This window comes from Dermacentor variabilis, chromosome 6 (genome assembly GCF_050947875.1).
Source record: "Dermacentor variabilis isolate Ectoservices chromosome 6, ASM5094787v1, whole genome shotgun sequence".
In the NCBI taxonomy this organism is placed as follows: Eukaryota; Metazoa; Arthropoda; class Arachnida; order Ixodida; family Ixodidae; genus Dermacentor; species Dermacentor variabilis.
Genome location: NC_134573.1, coordinates 93,700,117 through 93,723,359, shown reverse-complemented (window position 1 = coordinate 93,723,359; position 23,243 = coordinate 93,700,117). Strand labels below are relative to the sequence as shown.

Sequence of the window (23,243 nt, the reverse complement as noted above, 5' to 3'; positions counted from 1 at the left end):
AAGCTTAACTTACTAATACTGGTTTAGTTGCCACTCGCTAGGAGGGCGGTTTCCTCTAGTGAGATTCGTTACGCTCAATAGTATGAGCGAGGGACAAAATACAAGGGAGTACGAAACAATAGTTCTTCACCGACGAATGCCAGTCTGACAACTGATATATATTACAGAAAGCGAAGGCGCACAAGCGAGTGCTTGCACCCTTCGGAATTACAGGGACCTGTTTGCTGGCTCACGATACGGCATGAACGCATCAGCAGTCAAAGCGGAAGCGCGATAAAGAAGAATAACGATGAAAGAATGGCAAACAAGGGTGAGTGCTCTTTCTTCTCTGCGTCTTCTTGCAGTTGTTCTTTTCAACATATTGCTAAAAAACTTCGGTGCACTGAAAAATTCGCTATATTTTACTCCCCCGGTTGATATAGCACTGCCATTCGTTCTTGTCCTCTCTTTATGCTTTCCAGTAGAAATGGTCAAGACTCCATTAGCAGTTTCAGTACTGACCAGAAGGACCAAACCGGAAGGTTTTATTCATATAATTGCTGCACCGTTTGTCCATTGAGTACGTCATCCTTGAATATAGAGCTTACGAAGACGACCGAACTCCATACCACACGGACGGAGAGAACCTCAACGAAATCCCTTTTACTTTAAAATAAATCTTGCTTGCGTGGCTTCGCCTATACAGGCGGCACGAAACCCTAGTTGTTTCCAACCCTCTATTCAAATAGGTTGCGCTTGATGCTTAGTCAACCTTGTTCACGGAACTAGAATTCGTTAAGTTGCTATATTGATTCAATGCTAACTCATTACCCCCGACAGTCATAGCAAAGTATATTACTTCTGTTTGAATTTGATCACGTCTTTTAAAGTTATCATTGGTGTTGATGAATAAGAAGGCATGTTGGAGCAGGGGCGTAGCCAGAGGGGGGGGGTTTATGGGGCTTCAGCCCCCCCCCCCCCGAAATTTTTTCGTGCTGTGATGCACCGCCAACCAAAGCAACCCACGGCACCGGAAATCATTCTGGATTTTCTCTAGAATGCATCTTTTGCGCCAGAAAATGCATTACAGCGCGAAGATTGCGAACTCGGGCTGGATTTCGTGGCGACGCCCATGCACCTGGACTCACATAACGCAAAGATCCCCGTTCGAGCACACAGTTTGAAGGGTGCTTTGGTGGCGAGCGGGCCAGCCGCGGCACCTTGCAGAGGTCGCAGAATCTACGGAGCGCACCGATTTCAATTAAGAAACTTTAGAGGTGTAGAGAGAGCGATTCTTCATTTCGGTGCCTCCCCCCCCATCCACACACACACACACAAAACGACATTATTGCCGCGCCGCGAATTGCCGCATGCTGAAAGCTCGATTTTGTTACTAGTTTTGCGAAAAGTAATGGGGCATCGGACTCTTCACTCGCCGGATACTCTTACTATATTATTGCGATAGCAATTAGGTGGACACTCAAGGCGCATTCCTGTCGTCGCCGTCATGTTCCGTATGAAGTACAAGGGCGATAACATCGTCAGCGCGCGCCACGGGCTGTATGTGCGAGTGAAAGCGTAACGGGGGGGGGGGTTGGAGGGGGGAGCCGACGATGGCGGGTCAGTCTGCTGAGCACAACAGAGAAAAGCGAGAAGGAAGCGCGCCGCTTTCCGTCGCGCGCCATGCATCGGGGGAGTGGAGGGAGGGGGCGGGGGTGCGGGCCTTAGGATTCTGTGACCTGTGAATCTGTGATTGCGTAACACGTTTATTTGCCTTATTTGACGCAATATACAGGGTGTTTTAGCTAACTTTAGCCAGAGTTTAAAAATATGCCGATGCACTCTAGGACGACGCGATCAAATGAATGTCGCTCACTTTTGTATGCATTGCGTAGCTGTTCTGTATTATCTTTAATTAGATAATTAGTCAAGATTTATTAACTTATGAAAGAACGAAGCTAGGAAAAAAATTCTAATTAGAAAGTTTCGGAGCGCTTTGCAAAGCGTCCGAATATACAGTTTCTGTCTTTCTATCTATTAAGTATTAGTGTTTTTCAGCTCACTGCGGATTCCCGCGAAATACAAGAAAACATAACGTGACCTGCCCGCTTGCGTGTCGTGATTGCACTGATCCCAAGCTTTCCGCGCACAAACAGCCATATGTGCACTAGCTGCCAATTAAAAAGCGACAGAGCAGTGACGCAAGCGTTGGCTCTTCGATATAAGCTAGCAACCGTTATCCCCTGTGCTGTGTAAAGCGACTGATGGACGTGGTTGTAGCTTTAGGTGGCAATTCCAGAAAGCGATGAACAGACTATCGTGCATCGACCGCTAAAGCGGGAGCAATTTCGTGATGCCTTTTTCCAACGAGAAAAAAGCAAACATGATCCTTGCCCTAGTAGCTGCATGCAAGCAGACAGAGACGGCAGGCTGCAAGAATATTTCGAAGCTGGCACCCGGTTACGCGACTGAGCCCGATGACAATATTCAACACGTACGAGTCGCTGAAGCAAACCGGCAGCTTCACAAGAAAGAGGCAGAGAGCTTGAGTCATAAATAATGAGGCTCGCTCCAGCGTTTTGGCTTTCATGGCAGCTAATCCACACGCTAGCACGCGCAGCGTGAACGCACAGTTCGGTGTGTCCAACTCAAGTGCCTGGACGATATTGAAAACAGCTGGACTGCAACCTTATCACCTGCAGTTGAATCAGTGCCTGGAGTCAACGGATCTTCAAAAGAGACTCACTTTGCGAATTCGATTTTGATTCAGGAGGGGCAAGATTCTGACTTTTTCACTTAGGTATCCGGACTGACGAGATGAACTTTTCCTGAAATTGCCAAGTAAATATCCACAACGCACACTATAGAAGTGAGCGAAATCCCCACTAGCTAGGAATATCTCGCCACCAATATCAGTGGTTTTTTAACGTTTGGTGCGGAATATATGACAGCACAGTCATTGGCCCAATGTTTTAACAACACTCTGGCCGGCAAGAGGTATGTCAGTGCCTCAAAGGGCAGGTTCAAGACTTCTGGTGTAACATGCCCCTAGCCCAGCTTGACGAAATGTGGTGTCAGCACGACGGGGCCAGTCAAGCACGACAGTCAAGCACGAGCAAGTCTTGGTGTTACTTTCCCAGGGCAATGGACAGGGAGAAACGGGCCTGTGCTGTGGCCGGCAATGTCCATCCGACCTCAACCCTCTTGACTTTTTCTTCTGGGGCTATATTAAGGATCACGTATACACGACGGAAACTACGACTCCAGAAGTCTTACAGGATAACTGAAGTCTGCCACAGCATTTCACCGACGGTGTTCAAGGCAGCGACAGCAAGCGTTCTCAGAAGTTCCCGATGTTGCATCGCTGCAGAAGGTGACCTCTTCGAGCGCTTGTTGTGAAAGCGCATGAAAAATAAACGTAAATTAAGTGAAAGACTGCGTCTGGTCATTAATGATACTCTTATTGCACCATTTTCAGGCTTCTGAAAACTGAGTTTTTTTTTATTCAGGGATGTTCAATTTGCTTACAGTTATTGCGAAATGACGGACTTGTTGCTTCCGGCAGCACAAGCGATAACCGCTGCGTCTGCTTATCGTTATAACGAACTTTTGCGAGGGGAGCACATCGCTAACGTAAACGGCACAGCCGATGCCTACGTGGTTGCCCTGTCGCCTTTTAAGTGGTGGCGCGCCTATGGCTGTTTGTGCGATGAACGTTGGGGAGCAGTGCAATCACCACGCGCAAGCGGGCATGTCACTAGTTTTGTGGTTCGCGGGCATCATCAGTAAGCTGAAATACACTAATACCTAATATAGATATAGAAAGACAGAAACTGTTTATTCGGACGCTTTGGAAATCGCTAAATGGAATTTTCTAAATGGAATTTTTTTCCTAACTTCATTACTTCAGGGCTTATTAATCTTGACTAAAAATGTAATAAAGAAAAATACAAAATACAGCGTGACACACTGCGTACAAAAGTGAGCAACATGCCTTTGGTCACGTCGTCTTAGAGTGTATTGGCATATTTTTAAACTCTCACTAAAATTAGCTGGAACACCCTGTATAAAGTGACTTCTTCTTAGGTACGTTGATTTATCGGTTACTTATACGTATATTTAAATATCTTGTTGCGAGGTTTTGTGGATACATTCAGCGAACTTTGTTCCCAGAGACTCTTTTTTTTTGCTTTTTAACAATCTTTATCTTGGCAATTGTGCATTCCATTGTACTTCGAATTTCGAATGTATATATTGCAGTACTGCTGCTTTTTATATGTGACCTCTGTTGCGACCACGATTTCGGTGCAATTACAATATGCAACCGGTGACAGCTGCTCCCTGCTCAGTACATTGGAATGAAGGACGGCCTCACTGAGATTTCTCCCTGGCCGTTGCATATGTACAAAAATGTAAACAAGGCTTTCGAATGACAAAGTGTGATTAACATATTTGTTCTCAACTTGTTCATTTCACGGCCTTTACATTTATCATATCAGCGGCATGCACTGCTTTGCTGGTTTCGCACTGATATAGTTCTAAAGTTCGTGTGATATTTTTTTTCCTAATAGACAAGCAACATGGAAGCATTGATATCAGTTATTTTTGGCACAATTTTTAGGACATAAGAATACATTCTTTTGTGCAAAAATACATATTTTGCTTGTCTTGAAAGTGCGTAGCGTTCAAGAATTTGTTTGCAGCATTTTTGGCAACTGCAATGCAGTTATTATTCATGTGTTTGATGCCTCGACAAATTGTGTGAGGAGGTCAAGCTCCAACGTGAGCCGCTCCCTCCCCTCCCCCCCCCTAACGAAATTTCTGGCTACGCCATTGTGTTGGAGGTAATAAACTTGGCGATATATTGCAGCGGAAATATTTAAACTGCATATTAGGTGATTTGTGGAAGTAGACTAATCATAAAATCAGAAGCAATGAGACCCTTATTCTTCTAGTTTTCCTAAGTTAGAGCCAGAGACACCTTTCGCTACATACGAACAACTTAGTCTCACTGTTCGATCACAAAATGGTTACGGCCCAGCCTTACTTGCATTGTGCGGAGCCTTACTGATCTACTGGACGAGTGAGTACAGCCTAGACTGAAAGGAATGGGTACCATACGCCCTTTATTACATTTCAGTAAACAAATAAAAATGAGAGTTGCCAATTGCAGGCCCACCTCGACGTTCCCCTAGCCAATGCGGTTACAACAGAGCTTAAGGCAGCACCTACTGGGCTGTGCCTAATCTGTTTAAAAGAGTTGTCAGACATTAGACAAACATCTGTCCCACTCCTATCGTGGCTCTCGGTGTCCTATTCCCGCGTTCCTATCGATTCCTCTGTGCATGGGTGCTTATACTTTCTGTCGTCATGTTTCCGTAGAGCTTGTTCTCAAGTCAGCTCTCATAGAATATCAGGAGTGTCACACACACCGGCAATTTACAGGCACTCCGTGAAAGTAGCGTTTTTGTCGAATTCTGCGCTGACAGTATACGCTAGCCTTCATGAGCTTTCGATGCATGGGCTGTTCGCGTCATGGGGAATACTTGGCACCGTTTCGGCGCAGGTCAACGAGCACGTGAGCAGTTCTGCCGATTGTGGGTCCTACGCCGCAAGCATTTGGCATGTCTTAAGGGCGTGCGAAACTATCGCACCGCACCTTTGGTGATGGTGCCACCACTCCTACATTCATTGGGTAGGGATCAGTCGGTAATTACCCAGACATTCAATCTCATCATGCGCAGTCAACTGCCCTTCAGGGAGAGTGCCAAAAAGTAATTGCATGTTTTTGTGTGCTACGTCACCTATTCAGCACGTTTGTGAGATGAGCGGCTTACCCGTTATCGTGAGAGGTGTGGCGTAATTTATTTCTTTTCCATATTTCTTTCTTCTCCATATCAAAGCCATGTTCGCGTCACGAACACCTTTGCTATACAAATAAGTTTACAGGAACTAGGGACAATTTTATTCCGCTTTCCTACCATTTTATTTTAGGATTTTTTGTTCCTTTCGTAGCAACGCCTATGGAATAGCCGGTAGGCAAATATACGCCGGCTAAAAACTCTGAGCTCTTACAAAGAGCTTTTGCTCTTTTATATTTCCAGAGAAAACATTTGCTGAAATTTCGAGCACTAGTAGCAGCGCCCTAGTGCACAGCATATTGGGCGGAGAAAACGGTATTTGATAGTAAAAGCTTTGATTTCGTGCCAGCAAATTTACAGGTCATTTATAGGCACATGGTTTCAGCGTCTGACGACTGGCAACCGCCGTGCTAAGGTGTAAGAGCGCAGGGGTTGCTCAGGGCCTGCTTTACAATGGACAGTGGTTGGCCGGATGCGGCGGGCGTTATCAAAGGACGATACTATTCTGCCTCAATGTTGATAAAGGCGCACATGCATCATCGCATCGTTCAATCTTTCTATGACAATAATAATGACAATTATGTTTATTTACATATGTACATAACACGAGGGGCATGCAGAAAAAGCTGCCACATGGGCAGCTTGACGAAGCCGCAGGCCCCCGCAACTGCGGCTTCGTCGCGTAATTTGCGTGGCTTCTTAATGAGATGGTATCGGCATATTTTAGGAGAATGAAATTGCTGTAGCGCCCACTGGCCACTGCTGGTTACCTTTACACAGATTTACTTGATGATTGCATTATGCAGTACCTTTAGTTTCGGATAGTAGCCGCAAGTACGAGCAAGATTAGGCGGGGCCAATCTTCTCAACGCTTTTGCTATTACTAGCTGAATTTCCAGTGTTGTTCAAGTATCAAATAGCTGCAGTTAGGCACGGCATATCTGTATGACTTATTATCCGGGCTCAGTATGTGGTGCTTCAAAAACAACATTAGTTGCTTTTCTACATTCATTTTGTCTGTTTTATTGGCTCGGTGGGATCTCGGTGCAATTCATGTGATGTACACCATATGCGACCCTGGATTGCCCTACTATCATAATTAGCCGGCCGAAACGCATTGCTTACTTGGTCTATGCTGGAAATTTCTCCCAGCAACGTTGGGTCACAGCCCCGAAACCAAACTGTCAGAGCTACTCCAAGGAAGAGACCTGTGAAATATATCAGCACGAGAAGCAGGGCGCTTGTCTGGGCGGTCCTGCAACAGGATGATGCAAAAAAATCATTATGCCTACGATTAGCTTACGCATACACTGTTCCAATGAAATAGACTTCATTGTATGGTTTGGAAGAGATACATGTGCCATCCAAACAAATAGAGGTCTTAAGAAATTGGAAGACTTGAAGGGACCATCAGATGTTGAGGAAAAATGTCACTGGATCCAAGATTTCGACAAGCGCATTGTCAAAACATCGGCTCAAGCGACATTCCTTGTTCGGCCGCTGTGGATCACTGTACGTATTGCGGAGTCTATCATACATCTCTCACTTTTATTTCCTTACACCAGAACTATAACATGTGCAGGTAGCATGAGGTGCGTCTGGGGACTTTTCCAATTATTAGCGCAGCTTATTCACTGCATTTCACAATTGGTTAAAAAACACAGAATGAACTTTTTATTGATCGTTTCAATTAATTTGACTCTCCAGACGTATTCCGGCCATGGGCGCGGCCATAATGTTCTTTAGAAAGCCCAAGTGTGATGAAATCGCGGTCGCACGCTGTGTGCTGAAAGTGCAAAGGAATGCATGAGAGTCGAGAAGAATCATGCTTTGTCTGTGTGCGGCTGAGTGTACTCGCGTGGGGAGGGTGCGTCCCGGCTTTCCGCACGCGCAAAGGGAAGGGGGGAGGGCAGAGACATGTGCGCGTTAAGGGGGAGGAAAATGAAGAGAAGTGGGAGAGGGAAGCGCGCCTCCCCGCTTCTACTACGACAGAGGCTAGGCGCAGCCTATCTCGGAGGTAATCGTCGGCATGCTCGGTGGCTAGCCGAGCAGAGATATCTGATGTCTTCGTCTGGTGCGCCTAGCTGTCGTTCAAGTGAGTGGCAGTGCGAAGGGCAAGTCGCTCGCCGCTGCAGCCGCTCATGATTGCGCCAGCTTTCCAGCATCGAGTGTCTGCGGTCTCTGTTAATATTCACCAGTGCATGCGTGACACCGCGTTTTCTAGTTTATTCAGTAAGGGAATGTTTAGAGGAGTTTATATAGTTGTTAAGACTACTTATCTTACGCCGTTTTGCAGTCTAATAATTTTCTACGCCAATCGATGCGACACCATTCGGGCAATACTGCGTTTTTATTTAAAGGGGCCCGACCCACCAATCAGGCTTGGTGAAATAACACAGTCCGCGGGTAGCATACGCTGCTGCGAACATCTCAGCCAAGTTGTTCTGTTATACGTGGAGTGGGGAGCTCGCAAGCGGATCGCGAAATCACTTTTCTTTCAAACGCTCTGTATTCATCAGAAAGCCCCATCCTCACTCTCTCCTAATGCACTATTTTGCCATCGGGCGCACGACATTGTCAATCCGTTAGAAGGCTGCTATTGGCCTATAGATCACATCAAACCACGGTCGTCTAGATGGCTAGATACCACGACAGTCGCTGGGTGCTGCCTTCCGGCTCATAGTACTATACCTAATAAGAAAAAAAAAACATCAGAATAGAGTGGGTAAGACGTAGTATGGTATAAAACGAATTGCTTTAATTTCTTCTTCCTCAGCATTGTCCATTTTCCCGGCACGTCAGACAAAACAGAGCAAAATTAAAGTCTTCATTAGGAAGTAAGCATAACTTCACTGTGAGTAAGAGACAAGTGCAGCCTGATTAACAGGTGCCAGGTCTGATTTTTTGCCGTTGTTCTTCGCCTTCGCGTACTCTCTCACAGATGGTACCTATACGTTCCTTTTCATGCGACGGCTGTCCTTCCAGACCTGGTCTCAAAACTCTGCATGAAGGTCGCTGAAACGATGCGACATCTTGCTCTACTGAACTCTCTTCCACGTAAAAAAAAATGTGCCAAGGAATGACAGCCCTGTGGCAATAAAGGTACCTAGATCACATCATTTCTCATCATTTCAATTAAGAAACAATATATTGCGATTACCCCATCTGTGCGGTTCTTTTTTAGTTAAATTTACAATAAATACAATACCTTTGTTTAACAATGCATTTTTTTTACCTTGATTGCTTGTTTTTTTGGCAAAGGTTGTGCATCCAAAACCGTAGTGACTTAATCCCACATACGTTATTCGGGAGCTTCAGAGCTCAAACCTGTTAACCACTTCCCGATACCGATTTAGCCACTGGATAATTTAAGCAAGTGGACTCGCCAAATATCGAGGCACGTCTGATGGACTTGGGTTTTAACGCACCTTTCCGCACATTTTTAATCAGACCTAGTAAAAACTGCCTTTATCAAAGAGCACTAGTAATCCATGACGGTTCGTCCATGTTTGGTGCCTTGTGCGAGTTGTATTTTCTCAGTCAATGTGATGCAATACGAATGCCTAAGCGCGAGAGACAGAGCACAATATGGAAATTTTTCAGCCCGAAAATACTACATCGCATGAAGCAACGACAGTCAGACAAAGAGCCGTTTGTAATATAGAGTTGGTCTCTCTGGGCCTCTCATTCTGGCTGCGCGCACTCGTAATACTTGATAGCGATACAATATTTATCTCCATACGGCTATCGTCTTCAAGGAACTCGTCTGTGCCACAGCATGAGGAATTTGCGATGGGGAACATTGTCACGTCTAAAGTGGCACGAACCAAAATCATACATTTGGCAGCATCTATGTCGACATTGCCGCGATTTAGGCGTAATATTGGAGAAGCATGATACCTTAGTTACGCATTAGTTCCTCTCATTAAACCTCCTGGCAGTCTCAAACACCGTGTTCTCTGCAAACCACAGTTACTTTCCTACCTTTGGGCGTCCTTGAGTGTCCGAGATGCCAAGAGCCTTTGAGCAACAACTTGATCCCAACATACGCGGTAGATCGCCATAGCCGAAGTTCCCAAGGAACATGCCCAAATTGTTTCGTCATTGGTCAGATCAAAGCTGTAACTGTTGCCGAGAGAGAGACCTGCAATTAGTGAAGCCCCTGGGGTCCCACACAATGCATAGCAGTTACATATGAAATATTACTGTCATGATAAATATTCTTACATTAGAGGGGGAAGTGGTATGAAAAACCAGCGACGAAACATTGAGCTACACGATGTGATAGACCAGCCTGCCATGCTCGAATTTTCGAATAGCGAGCCCCCATGTTTTTAGAACAGCATCTACATTATGTTCCAGCTAGAGAACACGTTGTTTGCAACATAAAGTGATATCACCGTCATTACCACGCTTAGTGTGGATTGCTGTGGTTGCCGCCTGCTAGCCATTAATATGTACACGTGCGTCTGTGGCAACATATTGTCGTTGTTGCTCTTTTGTTGTTGTGGTACACTCATAATGACTTGTCAGCCCTTCTAATGCGGTAGCATTCTTAGGGTAGTTCTGGAACTTGCGGGTGTTTTGTATGCATGCGTGCCTACACACAAAATCCCTGGAAAGTTTTGATTTACACACACACACACACACACACACACACACACACACACACACACACACATATATATATATATATATATATATATATATATATATATATATATATATATATATATATATATATATATATATATTGCAAGGAGGGTTCATTCTGCTCGTAGAGCAGCAGCGCCAAACTCAGCACCAGCAGGTGGGGCGCAGCCAGCGAACGAACTGGGTACGAGCCAGGCGATGGCAGCGGGGCTTTTCAGCTTGCCGATCTTCTTCGTCACAATCACCACTGGAATTGAAGGGTAGCCATCCGGGCGACCTAGGAAGAGGTGGGCGGATCGTAATACTGCTTCAGCCGGTCAATGTGCACAGTCTCTCGGCCCCGACGACCCAGATCGCGAGAAGGCGATACGGGTTCTACCACGTAGTTCACTGGTGATGTTTGGGCAAACACGCGGTAGGGCCCGTGGTACTTGGGGAGGAGCTTGGACGAAAGTCCAGGAGCAGCAACAGGCGGGACCCAAAGCCACACGAGTGAGACGACGGGGAAGGCGTGAGGGGAAGAACTGAGGTCATGACGCTCTTTTTGGCGGCACTGTTGAGCAGACGTCAAAGAACAGGCCAGTTGTCGGCATTTCTCAGCGTGCTGAGCAAACGCTGAAACAGGTGAGCATTCAGCAGGGTCCGGCCGGTACGGGAATACCGTATCTATGGTGCTGGAGGGATGGCGGCCGTAAAGCAGAAAGAATGGTGAGAATGCGGTAGTGGCTTGAGAGGCAGTGTTATATGCGTGAGTGACGAACGGAAGTGCAAGATCCCTGTTGGAGTGGTCAGATTCAACATACCTTGATAGCATGTCACCAAGAGTTCTGCTGAATCGTTCTGTTAAGCCATTGGTCTGTGGATGATAAGCAGTAGTAGTGCGGTGAATAATTTGGCATTCAGGTAGGAGTGACTGCAGGACGTCCGAGAGGAATAGGCGACCCCGATCGCTCAACAGTTCACGAGGTGCGCCATGGCGGAGAACGAAGTTGTTTAGAATGAACGAGGCGACGTCTTTTGCTGATGCGGCAGGCAAGGCGGCGGTTTCAGCATACCGTGTCAAATGATCTACGGCGACAACAATCCATCGGTTGCCAGCGCCTGCAGACGGTAGAGGCCCATATAAATCAATGCCGACAGGGTCAAATGGCTGAGCTGGGCAGGGAAGTGGTTGGAGAGGTGCGGTGGAGAGATGCGGGACACACTTGCGTCGCTTGTAGGCAATGCAGGAGGGCACGTATTTGTGGACGAAGGTGTACATCCCTTGCGAATAATATTGTAGGCGAAGCCGTGTGTAAGTTTTTGACACTCCGCCGTGACCACACCGCGGGTCAGAGTAAAAAGCGGAGCATAAAACTTGTCGAAGGTGGCGAGGCACTACTAATAGCCATTTGCGGCCGTCATTGTGGTAGTTGCGGCGGTATAACAGTCCGTCGCGGATTGTGAAATGCTGCGCCTGTCGGCTTAACGCTCGAGGTGCCGAAGTTGCCGGAGGATTTGACAAAAAGTCGAATATCATGACGATCCACGGGTCTTTTTGTTGCACCGATACCATGTCCAGGATGTCAAGTGGTGAGATGTCATGTCTGTAGGTAGAACTGCTGCTGTCTGAAGTTACTGGTGAGCGCGACAGGTCATCGGCGTCAGGGTGTTTGCGTCCAAAGCGATAGACGACACGGATATCATATTCCTGGATTTGGAGGGCCCACCGAGCGAGGCGGCCCGACGTGTCTTTTAGGTTAGATAACCAGCAAAGAGCGTGATGATCCGTCACCACGTCAAAGCGTCGACCGTAGAGATATGGACGACATTTTTGAAGAGCCCATATGATAGCCAGGCACTTTTTTCTGTAATTACGAACTGGGACAGGTGGAGACAGGCCCGAGCATCTACTGCAAACCCTATTACAAACCTAGAGGAATGGGTTAAGGGTGAGGTGCAAGCTTTGAAAGCCTTTACGAAAGAGGTCTGCGCGACAGAAGATTGCCCAGCGGTCGATCCGCACCTTCTACACTTATGGGAAGCAAGACACTCATTGACAAAGAGATGGCGAAGACAGCGGCTTAACCGCAAACTAAGGAAAAAAATAGATGAGATAAACAAAAAGGCAGAATCCTACGCCATATCCTTGGCCAGACAGAACTGGAATGCGCTCTGCGATGGTATTCAGGGGAAGCTAGGTGTGTCGAAGACTTGGAAGCTCCTGCGTGTCCTAATCGACCCCAGCAGCAGCAAGTCGGCCACTAAAGACAGGCTCACGAAGATTGTACACACCATCCCGGGTACGGACACAGAGTTGATGGAAAAGCTCAAGACCAAGTATCTGTGCACGGACCCAGTCGTGGAACAACCGGAGTATTCTGGGCTGCCGAATGCGAAGCTGGACATCCCACTCACGAAAGAAGAGATCAAAGCAGAAATTGCGGCCATGAGAAAAAATGCAGCTCCAGGTCCAGATCAAATAACAGCGAAGCTCTTATTTAACCTCAGCGATGACACCATCACCTCGCTGGTGGATTGCTTCAACGAGCAGCATTGGGCTACAGGAACGCTACCAATATCCTGGAAGACGGCCGAGGTTCGCTTCATTCCGAAGCCGAACAAACCCCTTAAACTGGATAATCTTAGACCGATATCGCTGACCTCGTGTTTGGGCAAGCTCATACAGAGAGTCATCAACACGAAACTCAGTAGATACTTAGAAGAGAACAACCTCCTACCTAACACTCAATTCGGCTTTCGCCCTCACCTATCGACCCAGGACGCCCTCTTGTACCTGTACAAGGATCTCCTTGAGACAAGGGCCATCCTGGCACTTGATTTGAAAGGAGCGCTTGACAACGTTCTGCATAAAAATATTCTTCAAAGCCTCGCCGACACCAACTGTGGCGCCAGAACCTACAACTATGTCAAAAACTTCTTATCAGCAAGGCAAGCCACTATAAACTTCGGTGGAATAAAATCAGATCCCATCACTCTAGGCCCTAGAGGAACTCCGCAAGGGGCGGTACTCTCACCCCTTTTGTTCAATTTGGCTATGAAAGATCTACCAGGCCTTCTCTCCGAAATCCCGGGTATCAAATACACATTGTATGCGGATGATATCACTGTCTGGTGCAACTCGGGGAGTGACGCCGAGATCGAGGAGCGTCTTCAAGCAGCAGCGGACACGGTGGACCAGTACGCCAGGGAAAGAGGCCTCCAGTGTACGTCGGAAAAGTCCGAGTTGCTCATCCTGAAGAACCCGAGGACACCCCTGGCACAGAACATCACGGTGTATATAGACAACCACTCAGTACCGAAACCCACGGAGATCAAGATCCTAGGGCTGTATATCCCGCAGGGGCGACAGAATACCAGCACTATGAAGAAGCTTACAACATCCACCGAGCAAATCCTTCGGATGATGCATCGTATCAGAAATAATCACCATGGCATGAAGGAAAGGGACGCCATGCGCTTGGTGCAGGCTTTCGTGATTTCTCGGATAATGTACGGGACGGCATTCCTTAACCTCTCCAAGTCGGAAATTGAAAAGTTGGAGGCACTGATCCGGAAGGCCTACAAGACGGCACTGGCGCTACCAAACTCCACGCCAACGGCAAAGCTCATGGCTCTAGGAGTACATAATACCCTCAAAGAGATGTGGGAAGCACAATACCTCTCACAACTCAATAGGCTCGCACTCACAAAACCAGGTAGAGATCTCCTCGAAAAGATCCATATTAATCTGCCCTATACGATAGACCAAAGGGAAGAGGTACCACGTGATGTGAGGAGACGCATCAACGTGTACCCCATTCCGCGGAACATGCATCCAGCATATAACATCGAAAAGAGAAAAGCAAGAGGGGAAGCCCTGCAGAAGAAATGGCACGAGCAACCTAACACCTTCTATGTGGACGCCGCAGGGCCAAAGAATGGAGTGATGACTATTGTGGTCTCAACGCCTTCAGAATTGATGGTGAATTGCGCCTCGATAAAAACATCCAACCCCACTCACGCAGAGGAAGCATCTATTGCATTAGCTATAGCATCTAACCCCAACGCCGATGTGCTCACTGACTCCCAGAACGCCTGTCGCAACTTCAATAATGGATTAATTCACAGGTCAGGGTTGTCATTGCTGACTAAGCATCCACCCAGCCAAGCCTCAGTCATCTGGTTTCCCGGTCACCTGGAACTACCAGAAGGAAACGAAGCCGCTCACAGGCATGCCCGAGCTCTTCTATACCGGGCGTCTCCCCCTGATGACCGTGAAGAGTGCTGGGACCTAACTGCTTTAGCAGTGTATGCTGACAATCTCGCACCATACAGAACAGCCAGGAAGGAGTACCCAACACCACATAAATCCCTCGATAAGTTGGAAGAGAACACTCTTAGGAGACTACAAACTAATACATACCCAACGCCAGCTAAGTTACATCAGTGGTACCCTACACTATACTCCCCGCAATGTCCACACTGTGGAGAGGTAGCTAACCTCTACCACATGGTGTGGGCTTGCCAATTTAATCCCATAGTTGACCCCATTCCAAATCCCTCAAAAGAGCAGTGGGAGGCTATTCTGCTCAGCGATGATCCTGACCGTCAGCACTGGCTGGTGGGGAGGGCCAGCGCAGCAGTAGTAACCAGTGGGCTACCGGAATAGGCGGCCCACCCACGAGTTCTACGAATATCCTACAAATAAAGATGTTTTCAATCAATCAAATGGCGGAGATGTGAGTAGGTGACGAAGAGTCGTAAATGCGTCATCAGAGGCTTCTGACCAAGCAGAAAATTCGTTGTCGCCTTGGAGAAGTTTGTTTAGTGGTGCGATCACAGCAGCGAAATTGCGAACGAAACGTCGAAAATAAGAGCATAGGCCAATTAAGCTGCGTAGTGCTTTCAAGTTAGTGGGCTTCGGAAATTCGGATACGGCGCGAAATTTAGCTGGATCAGGAAGATTGCCTTCTTTGGAGACAGCGTGGCCTAATATAGTCAGTTTTCGAGTTGCAAATCGGCACTTCTTTAAGTTAAGCTGGAGACCAGCATTCCGGAGACTGGTCAAAACTTGATGTAAACACCGAAGGTGGGTCGGAAAATCAGGGTAAAAGCCGACAACGTCGTCGAGGTAGCAGAGACAAGTATGCCACTTCAGGCCGCGTAGCATGCCGTCCATCATGCGTTCACAGGTGGCGGGCGCATTGCACATACCGAACGGCATTACAGTGAATTCACACAAGCCGTCTGGTGTTTAACCGCGGTTTTAGAACAGTCAGCGTCAGCCATGGGCACCTGCTAGTAGCCAGAGCGGAGATCTAAGGAGGAAAAAAACTCCGCTCCTTGCAAATAGTTTCAAGTGCGTCGTCAATACGGGGCAACGGGTATACATCCTTTCGGGTAATCTTGTTATAAGCCTTCGATAATCGACGCAAAATTGTATGGTGCCGTCTTTTTTTTAAAACTAGGATGACTGGTGACGTCCAGGGACTACTAGAAGGCTGGATGACACCGCGATTGAGCATATGGTTCACCTGGTCATTGATGACGCGTATTTCAGTCGCCGATACTCGGTAGGGACGCTGTCGAATTGGTGCATGGCTCCCAGTGTCGTTAGTGCGCGAAACAGTCGTTGTGCGGCAGGGTGATGTTGCTTGGCAGTCAAAAGAGGAAGAGAAGCCTTGGAGCAAGAGAAGAGGTTCGTCGCGCTGCGTCGTCGTAAGGTCACTGGCAATAGCTGGCGCAAAAGAATGCGGCAGTGACTGACGAGGCGATGCCTCGAGAGCAGCAAGATAAGTGCAGCCGTCCATCGTGTCAAATATTGAAGATGAGGTCTGTGGCTCTGCTCTGCCAAGGCTTTCGTGGTGGCGTAAAGTAATTGGTTCAGCCGATGGGTTCGAGACGCACATGAGAGAGGCGCCAGCTTTGAACTCGAGGACGGCGAACGGCAGTGGTAGTGAACGGCGGCGAACTAAGAATTCAGACGGAGCGAAGAGTACTGTGCCGTCATCTACAGAGTCACAAGATATAATGACAAGAGTGGAAGACCAGGCAGGTATAACGGTGTCTTCTGAAACAGCGATTTTGCGAAAATGGTCCTTATGGTCCGTGATAATATCGGTCGAAAACTGGAAGAGCTCGATTTCGGCGCGGGCGCAGTCAATGATCGCGTGATGTGTGGATAGAAAGTCCCAGCCTAATATGACGTAGTGTGAACATGATGGCGACACGATGTATTCTGTGATATAGATGACTTTCTGAATTACGACACGAGCGGTGCAGGCGCCGGATGGCTCGACGTGCTGCGCGTTGGTACTTCGAAGAGACAGTCCAGAAAGCAGCGTCGTCACTTTTCCTATCTTGCGGCAAATACGGGCACCTATCGCTGAAAGTGCAGCGCCGGTGTCGGGAAGTGCTAGCGCCAATGTTCCTTCTATTTCGACTTCAATAACGTTTTTCGGGGAAGTATGAGGCCTTAAACATTTCGCTGAAACCTCAGTTCTCAGCTCCTGAACTGGGATTTTTAGTTTTCCTGGAGCCAAGGCCTCCGCCGCCGGTGCATGGGGGAAAGGTGAACGGCGAGCGGCGGAGAATGCGGTGTAGACGGCAGCAGGAGATTCAAAGGTGTCCGAATAGTTGCGGCGTTGCTGGAAACGTGACGCATATGGACGCACACTGTTGGGCACGCTCGGTGTAAGCAGGCGACAGTGACGGTGCCACGTGTCAAGCACGGCCACAATTAAAACAAATCGGACGCTTGTCTTCCGTACGCCAATGATCTTGAGGTCGTGCATAGTGCACCAGTGGACGGACTGGAGGGGATACCGGTGGGTGCAAAGCTGGGCGAATGGGGCCGTAGGTCTTTGGCGCAGGCTTCATCGCGCCTTCGGCGTACGTCAGGTTAGCGGCCGTGGGAGCCTGCTGGAAAGAAGGCGAAATGTGGTCGGCTACCTGCTCCTTGATGACATATTGAAGAGCGGGCGCCAACGGAGTACTCGGCTGGCCGTGTGTAAGTGGAATCAAGGAAAGCTGACAAGCCACCTCTTCACGGACGAACTCTTTGATCTGTAGCAGCAGCGAGGTGTTATACGGGGCAGCAGCCAAGCTCGACATTGAAGTGGCCTGAGGTGTAGATTGGCGGGTGGCTACGCGTTGTTTGCGCAGTTCGTCGAAGCTTTGACAGAGACTGACGAGTTCAGAGACTGTCCACGGATTTTTCGCCAATAGCATCTGGAAGGCGTCGTCTTCAATGCCTTTTAAGGTATGGCGGATCGTCTCGGCATCAGCCATTCTGACGTCAACGCGGTTGCAGAGGTCGACAACATCTTCTATATAGCTCGTAAACGTCTCCCCGCACTGTTGCGCACGCCTACGCAAACGTTGCTCGGCGCGAAGCTTCCGAACCGCGGGGCGCCCAAATACCTCTGTCGCATTAGTCTTGAAGGCCGTCCACGTCGTCAGATCACGTTCGTGGTTGCGGTGCCACACGCTGGCGATACCGCTTAAATAAAACGACACGTAATTCAGTTTTTTGGCGGCGTCCAAGTGGTTCTGGATGCTCACCCGGTCGTAGTCAGCGAGCCAGTCTTATACGTCAGATTCTTCGGTACCAATGAAGATGGGTGGGTCACGTTGACGCAATGGACCGGGGCAGCGGGTTGTGGTTGAGGTAGTCCTTCTTCCGGCATTATGAAGACGGGCTGCAGTGTCCGATTACGAATTTCCAGAATTCCGGTTGTACCCAGCACCTCCTTCAATTGTAAGGAGGGTTTATTCGGTTCGTAGAGCAGCAGCGAGAGACTCAGCACCAGCAGGTAGGACGCAGCCAGCGAACGAACTTTGTACGAGCCGCGCGATGGCAACAGGGTTTTCAGCCTGCCGATCTTCGTCTCAATATATATATATATATAGTAGGCAAAGAGGGATTCCCTGATGAAGATCGGCCCACCGATCGAAACTGTCGAAATTAAATACTTGTTCTGTTTACCTTTTAGCACCACTCAAGTTCTTTATATATATATATATATATATATATATATATATATATATATATATATATATATATATATATATATATATATATATATATATATATATTCATTGATTGATTGATTTCGTCATGGACGGACCTAATACTATTACCCCTACTTGGGTCATTGGGTCGCAAGCACAGCAATTAGTCAAATGGTTAGTGCATCGGGCTGCTGTGACCAACTTGGGTGGCTGAGTGTGTGAATTTGTACACATGTGCCCCTCATTATTTTCTGTTATTCTTAGCGTACCAATGACACCAAGCTGCATGAATCGTGCAGCTACCTCGATATTCATTTGGGTTGTCTCGATCTGCTGATAGTACCCCAGAAATGCGCCCACATTTACTTCCTAATTATCGTGAAGGACGCACACGCACACACTCATATATATATACATATATATATATATATATATATATATATATATATATATATATATATATATATGAGTGTGTGCGTGTGTGAACTACACAACAATTAACAAGTAAATGTGGATGCATTTCTGGCATACTATCACCAGATCGAGACAACCCACATGAATATCGAGGTAGCTGCAGGATTCATGCAGCTTGATGTACTATATATATATATATATGGTGCCCCAGCTAACTTGGACCAAGACTTTAAAAATTCCCAAGAGCTCTAGAGAAATCGAACCGACTGCATAGTAGCCGTAGTCGTATGTACTTACAGCCAGCATTTATTTCATCACGACGCATTACTTACTTCTTCACTTTTAATTATTGACTGAATCGCAAACATATCAATTTCAAGGTTGTAGGGCACCTCAAATTACCTCCGAGTCAAGCATTTGTTTAGGGTTCAGCTTTGATCTGTTGGTTCTTCCGAAAAAAAAACACAAAAACGCGCGAAACGTTCAAAATACGAAATAGATACGCGCTCGCGCGCCGCTACTCAAGCGCTCCCAAGCGAACAGCTACGGATACACGGCTTACCTAGCAGCGGCAGCTCGATACAGGGCTTAACGCTATGTGATGGTCGCGGCATCAAGAGAACACGCCGCTGACGCATTGATAAGTGAAGCGGAGCCTTGTACGATGAGGCGATAAGAGAATGCAGCCGTATATATTTCAATGGTTGCTTTTAGACGGTTTCAGTAGCGGCGTGCGAGTGCGCATCTATTTTGTATTTCGTGTATTTCACGGGATTTTGTTTTTCCTTGGAAAAAACAACCAGGACCACTTCAGCACGAAATAAATGCTGGATTCGGAGGGTATTTAAGGTGCCCTACAACTTTGTAATTGATATGTTTGCGATTCAAGCAATAATTAAAATGTTCACTAATCAAAAGTAATTAAGTAATAATTCGTGATGAAAAAAATGCTGGCCCGAAGTACACACGACTACGGCTGCTATACAGTCGGTACGATTTCTCTAGGGCTCTTGGTATATTTAATATCTCGGTCCAAGTTAGCTGGGGCACCCTGTATGTATGTGTACATACAGGGTGCCGTAGCTAACTTGTGTATATATATATATATATATATATATATATATATATATATATATATATATATATATATATATATACATACAAGATTGGCATTTTTATGCCTTACAGAATTTTTAAACATAGCCTGTTGCAGATAGCATCATTCTATTACTTGAGCTGACTTACAGAGGCGGGTATTATTTTCACGAGAACCTGAAACTCCTAATCAACGAGCGAATAAACATTCACGAATTATCCTCCTAATTAATCACGTGATGACACATAGTATAGTCGAAGAATTGTAGCTGGTGAGGTTGCAAGGCATATCCCCTTTGAATTTTCAGAATGACGCCCAGTTTGGCGATGCGCAATCATCAAACTCGTCGTAAATGTGCACTGTTGGTAAACATACCTTCTTAAAAAACAAAAGTAACTCGAAGGCCCATGTATTTTGTCTCACCCTTTGGGAACTAATATCGGGATACTGCTGTCACCCTGGGAATTCATTTCACGCGGATGCGTCCTGAAAGCTCCAAGCTACAATTCATACAATGAAATATGGGTCGTAAAGTAGTTAGCAATTTAATAAGCTAATTAAATTAGTTGAATATGTAATTTAATTTATCGTACAAGTAGTGTCCGCCTCTTTGGATAATCCAGCTCGAGCACAACCATTATGCTATCTGCCTCGCCATGTCATTTTTTAAATATTCCATAAAACTGAAATATGGTCACCCTGTATATAGGTATAGTGTACCGAACTATTGGAATGTCCTTTCCTGTTTCGTGGTTCTCAATGTTTCGCTTTCCCCCTGTCGAAACAAGCTAAGAATGAATTCTACTGTATGTTGAAAGGCATTTACAACGTTCGAAACCAGTCGCGTGTGTGATTAAGTAACTCTTCACGCAACTAAACGTTCCTTCCGCCGTATCTTTTAGGATGGTGGAACAAATGTATGAGTGAGTCACAGCGAGAGACAATACGTCTGCTTCCGCTTGAAGTGTTTCACTCTTCTGTAACTTCTGTTTTAGGCTAACTCTAATTCTAAGTATACGGACACAAACCGTGCGCACACGACATGCATGTGCTATGTCTGACAAGGAGCAACGTCTTTTGAGTCTTTTTGCAGAAATCAAGCTATATGATCAAGCAATTTAGGTATGTTCAAGTCTTGCGTGCTCAGGTGAAAGTACGCAAAAGAAAGGTCAAGAAGTATGTCGGCCATATCTATTTATTGGGAGAGAACCATCACTACTATTAATGGAGGAAAATATGAAGGTCCCACTAACAATATTAAGCTAGTTTAAAAGGAACAACGCAACTGTATTGATTAAAAGTGTCAACATATTTGTTATAAAACATGAGATGGTAGCGACCGCTTTGTAGATATATATATATATATATATATATATATATATATATATATATATACAACCTATATACCTTCACCGCACAATATGAATATATGACCCAAGCAATCATGCTTTGAGCTACAGGGTTATGTATGCCATTATAGCAGTACCCCTTGTATAGTTCCATTTGCAACCGTCATCGTACATGGCAATGTAGTATTAAAGTTGTATCAGGGCTCAAATAATCGCGCAAAGCCCAGAACAAATTTCTGATGCCGCTTAACATCACTTTAAGCGTTAATTATTTGAGTTACATATATTTGCCCTTAAAGCCATCTTTGAATACATCCTCAATAATATAGCTACAACTTCTCAAGTTCATATTACCTCAGTAGTATTTCAATAAAAATTGTCACACTAACTGTCAACGTTTGTTCTAAAATTCCCCGTTTTTGCAATGGACGCTTAACCTATGCCCAAGATAACACACTCAAACTAACCCATAATTTGCAATCGCAGCTCATCAAAAGAATTAGTAACGTAAGCCGCAAATATTCTAATAATAAGAATCAACTTTCATGCGAGTGCACAATCACGTGCTCTCATTCCTAAGAGGCCACATATACATGTTCCGGCAGCTTCCATACGAGTCTTCGCTTGCAGAAAAACACCCTAAATTATTGAAAAATGATTGCTCATAATTTTCACTGTGCGTGAGGTAAATGCGATCGCGTCTTGCGCGTGTGCAAGCTGATAAATGTTTATTTCTGTCTCTCCTGTGCTTTCATGATTGTTGAGTGGAGAGAATACACCTTATCATTTTCTTTTGTTCACACCGGAAATAAAGTGTGATTTCAAAACGCTGGAATAAACTATGGTTGTTCATTCATTTGCTTTCTTTGTGCTCTATTGAAAAGCTTATCGAACATATTCAGGGATTCTCTCACCTGCCCGGGCCCACATTTTGGAATCTGGTCAGAACCCTCAGTAATATTTATGATGCGATGAGATAACTCCTTGCTAAAATTACTTTTGATGCTCACAAAAATATTGATTTATCATTCTTCCATCGCAGCCACTCTTCAGTAACATTTGACCAACAACTTTCCACGTAAATCCACCGCAGTGCCCTAGTTTTAATTCAGTGTGAAATGAATCGCCTAATCTTCAGAGGTAGTCCCGACGGCATGCCGCCTTTCTAATCGTTTCGATCTAGACGGCCGGTTCTGTACAAGCGGCTCAAAGAACTGCACGCCAGTACGACCAATGCAAAACAACAAACTCTCGAATTTAGGTCGCCAGTACCGCGGCGTAGTTCGGTACAACAGATTATTTTTTTCCACTTGGATTTCCTCACATGTCATATCTGCTATGCGATGAATTTCGTACAAAAACCACATTCTAAAAACAGAGAGAGTTCCGTGAACTCTCTTTGAGGGGTATGTGCTTGTCATATATTAAATTTCCTTTTACAGAGTAGATCGACCCCCTTTGAGAGAGAGCAGAGTAGCTGGCCCCGACAGTATTTAGTTACTCCACTGCAAGGGAATGCTAGCATTCTTCACAGAGTGCTAATACTCACTCCCCACAAGGGTTATAGTGCTCTCCAAAAGTGTTTGTGCTCCCATAGAACAAGTGCGTCTACACCTCAAAACCGAGTACTTCTACTCCTTCAAACCGAGTGTTTCTACTCCTCCAAAGAGAGGGCTAGTACTCTTCCCAATAGTCTGAAAGCGCTCACTATACAGAGCCATGGTCTGTATTATTATTAGCCGTGGTCTGTATTAAAGAGCCATGGTCTGTATTATTTTAGTCTGTAGTCATGAGTCACGAGAATGGGACTCATGATGCCTCGGCAGAAAGGATGTTCCACGTCCACCGCCGAGGTCTCTGTGTGGTGGCCCTGGCTAACACTCCCAGGGTTCTACT

At 46.2% G+C, this 23,243-nt stretch overlaps 1 protein-coding gene across 2 annotated transcripts in view; it reads right to left on the bottom strand.

Annotated features, from left to right (window-relative positions):
- The window catches only part of LOC142584929 (sodium-coupled monocarboxylate transporter 1-like), a 101,435-nt gene that overhangs the window by 17,782 nt on the left and 60,410 nt on the right, over window positions 1-23,243 (bottom strand). For both annotated transcript variants that reach the window (XM_075695282.1, XM_075695281.1), the window contains 2 exons: window positions 9,825-9,965; window positions 6,966-7,095 (listed from right to left, as the gene is read on the bottom strand). In XM_075695282.1, coding sequence (XP_075551397.1) covers window positions 6,966-7,095; window positions 9,825-9,965 — 271 coding nt within the window. The remainder of the gene's footprint in view (window positions 1-6,965; window positions 7,096-9,824; window positions 9,966-23,243) is intronic.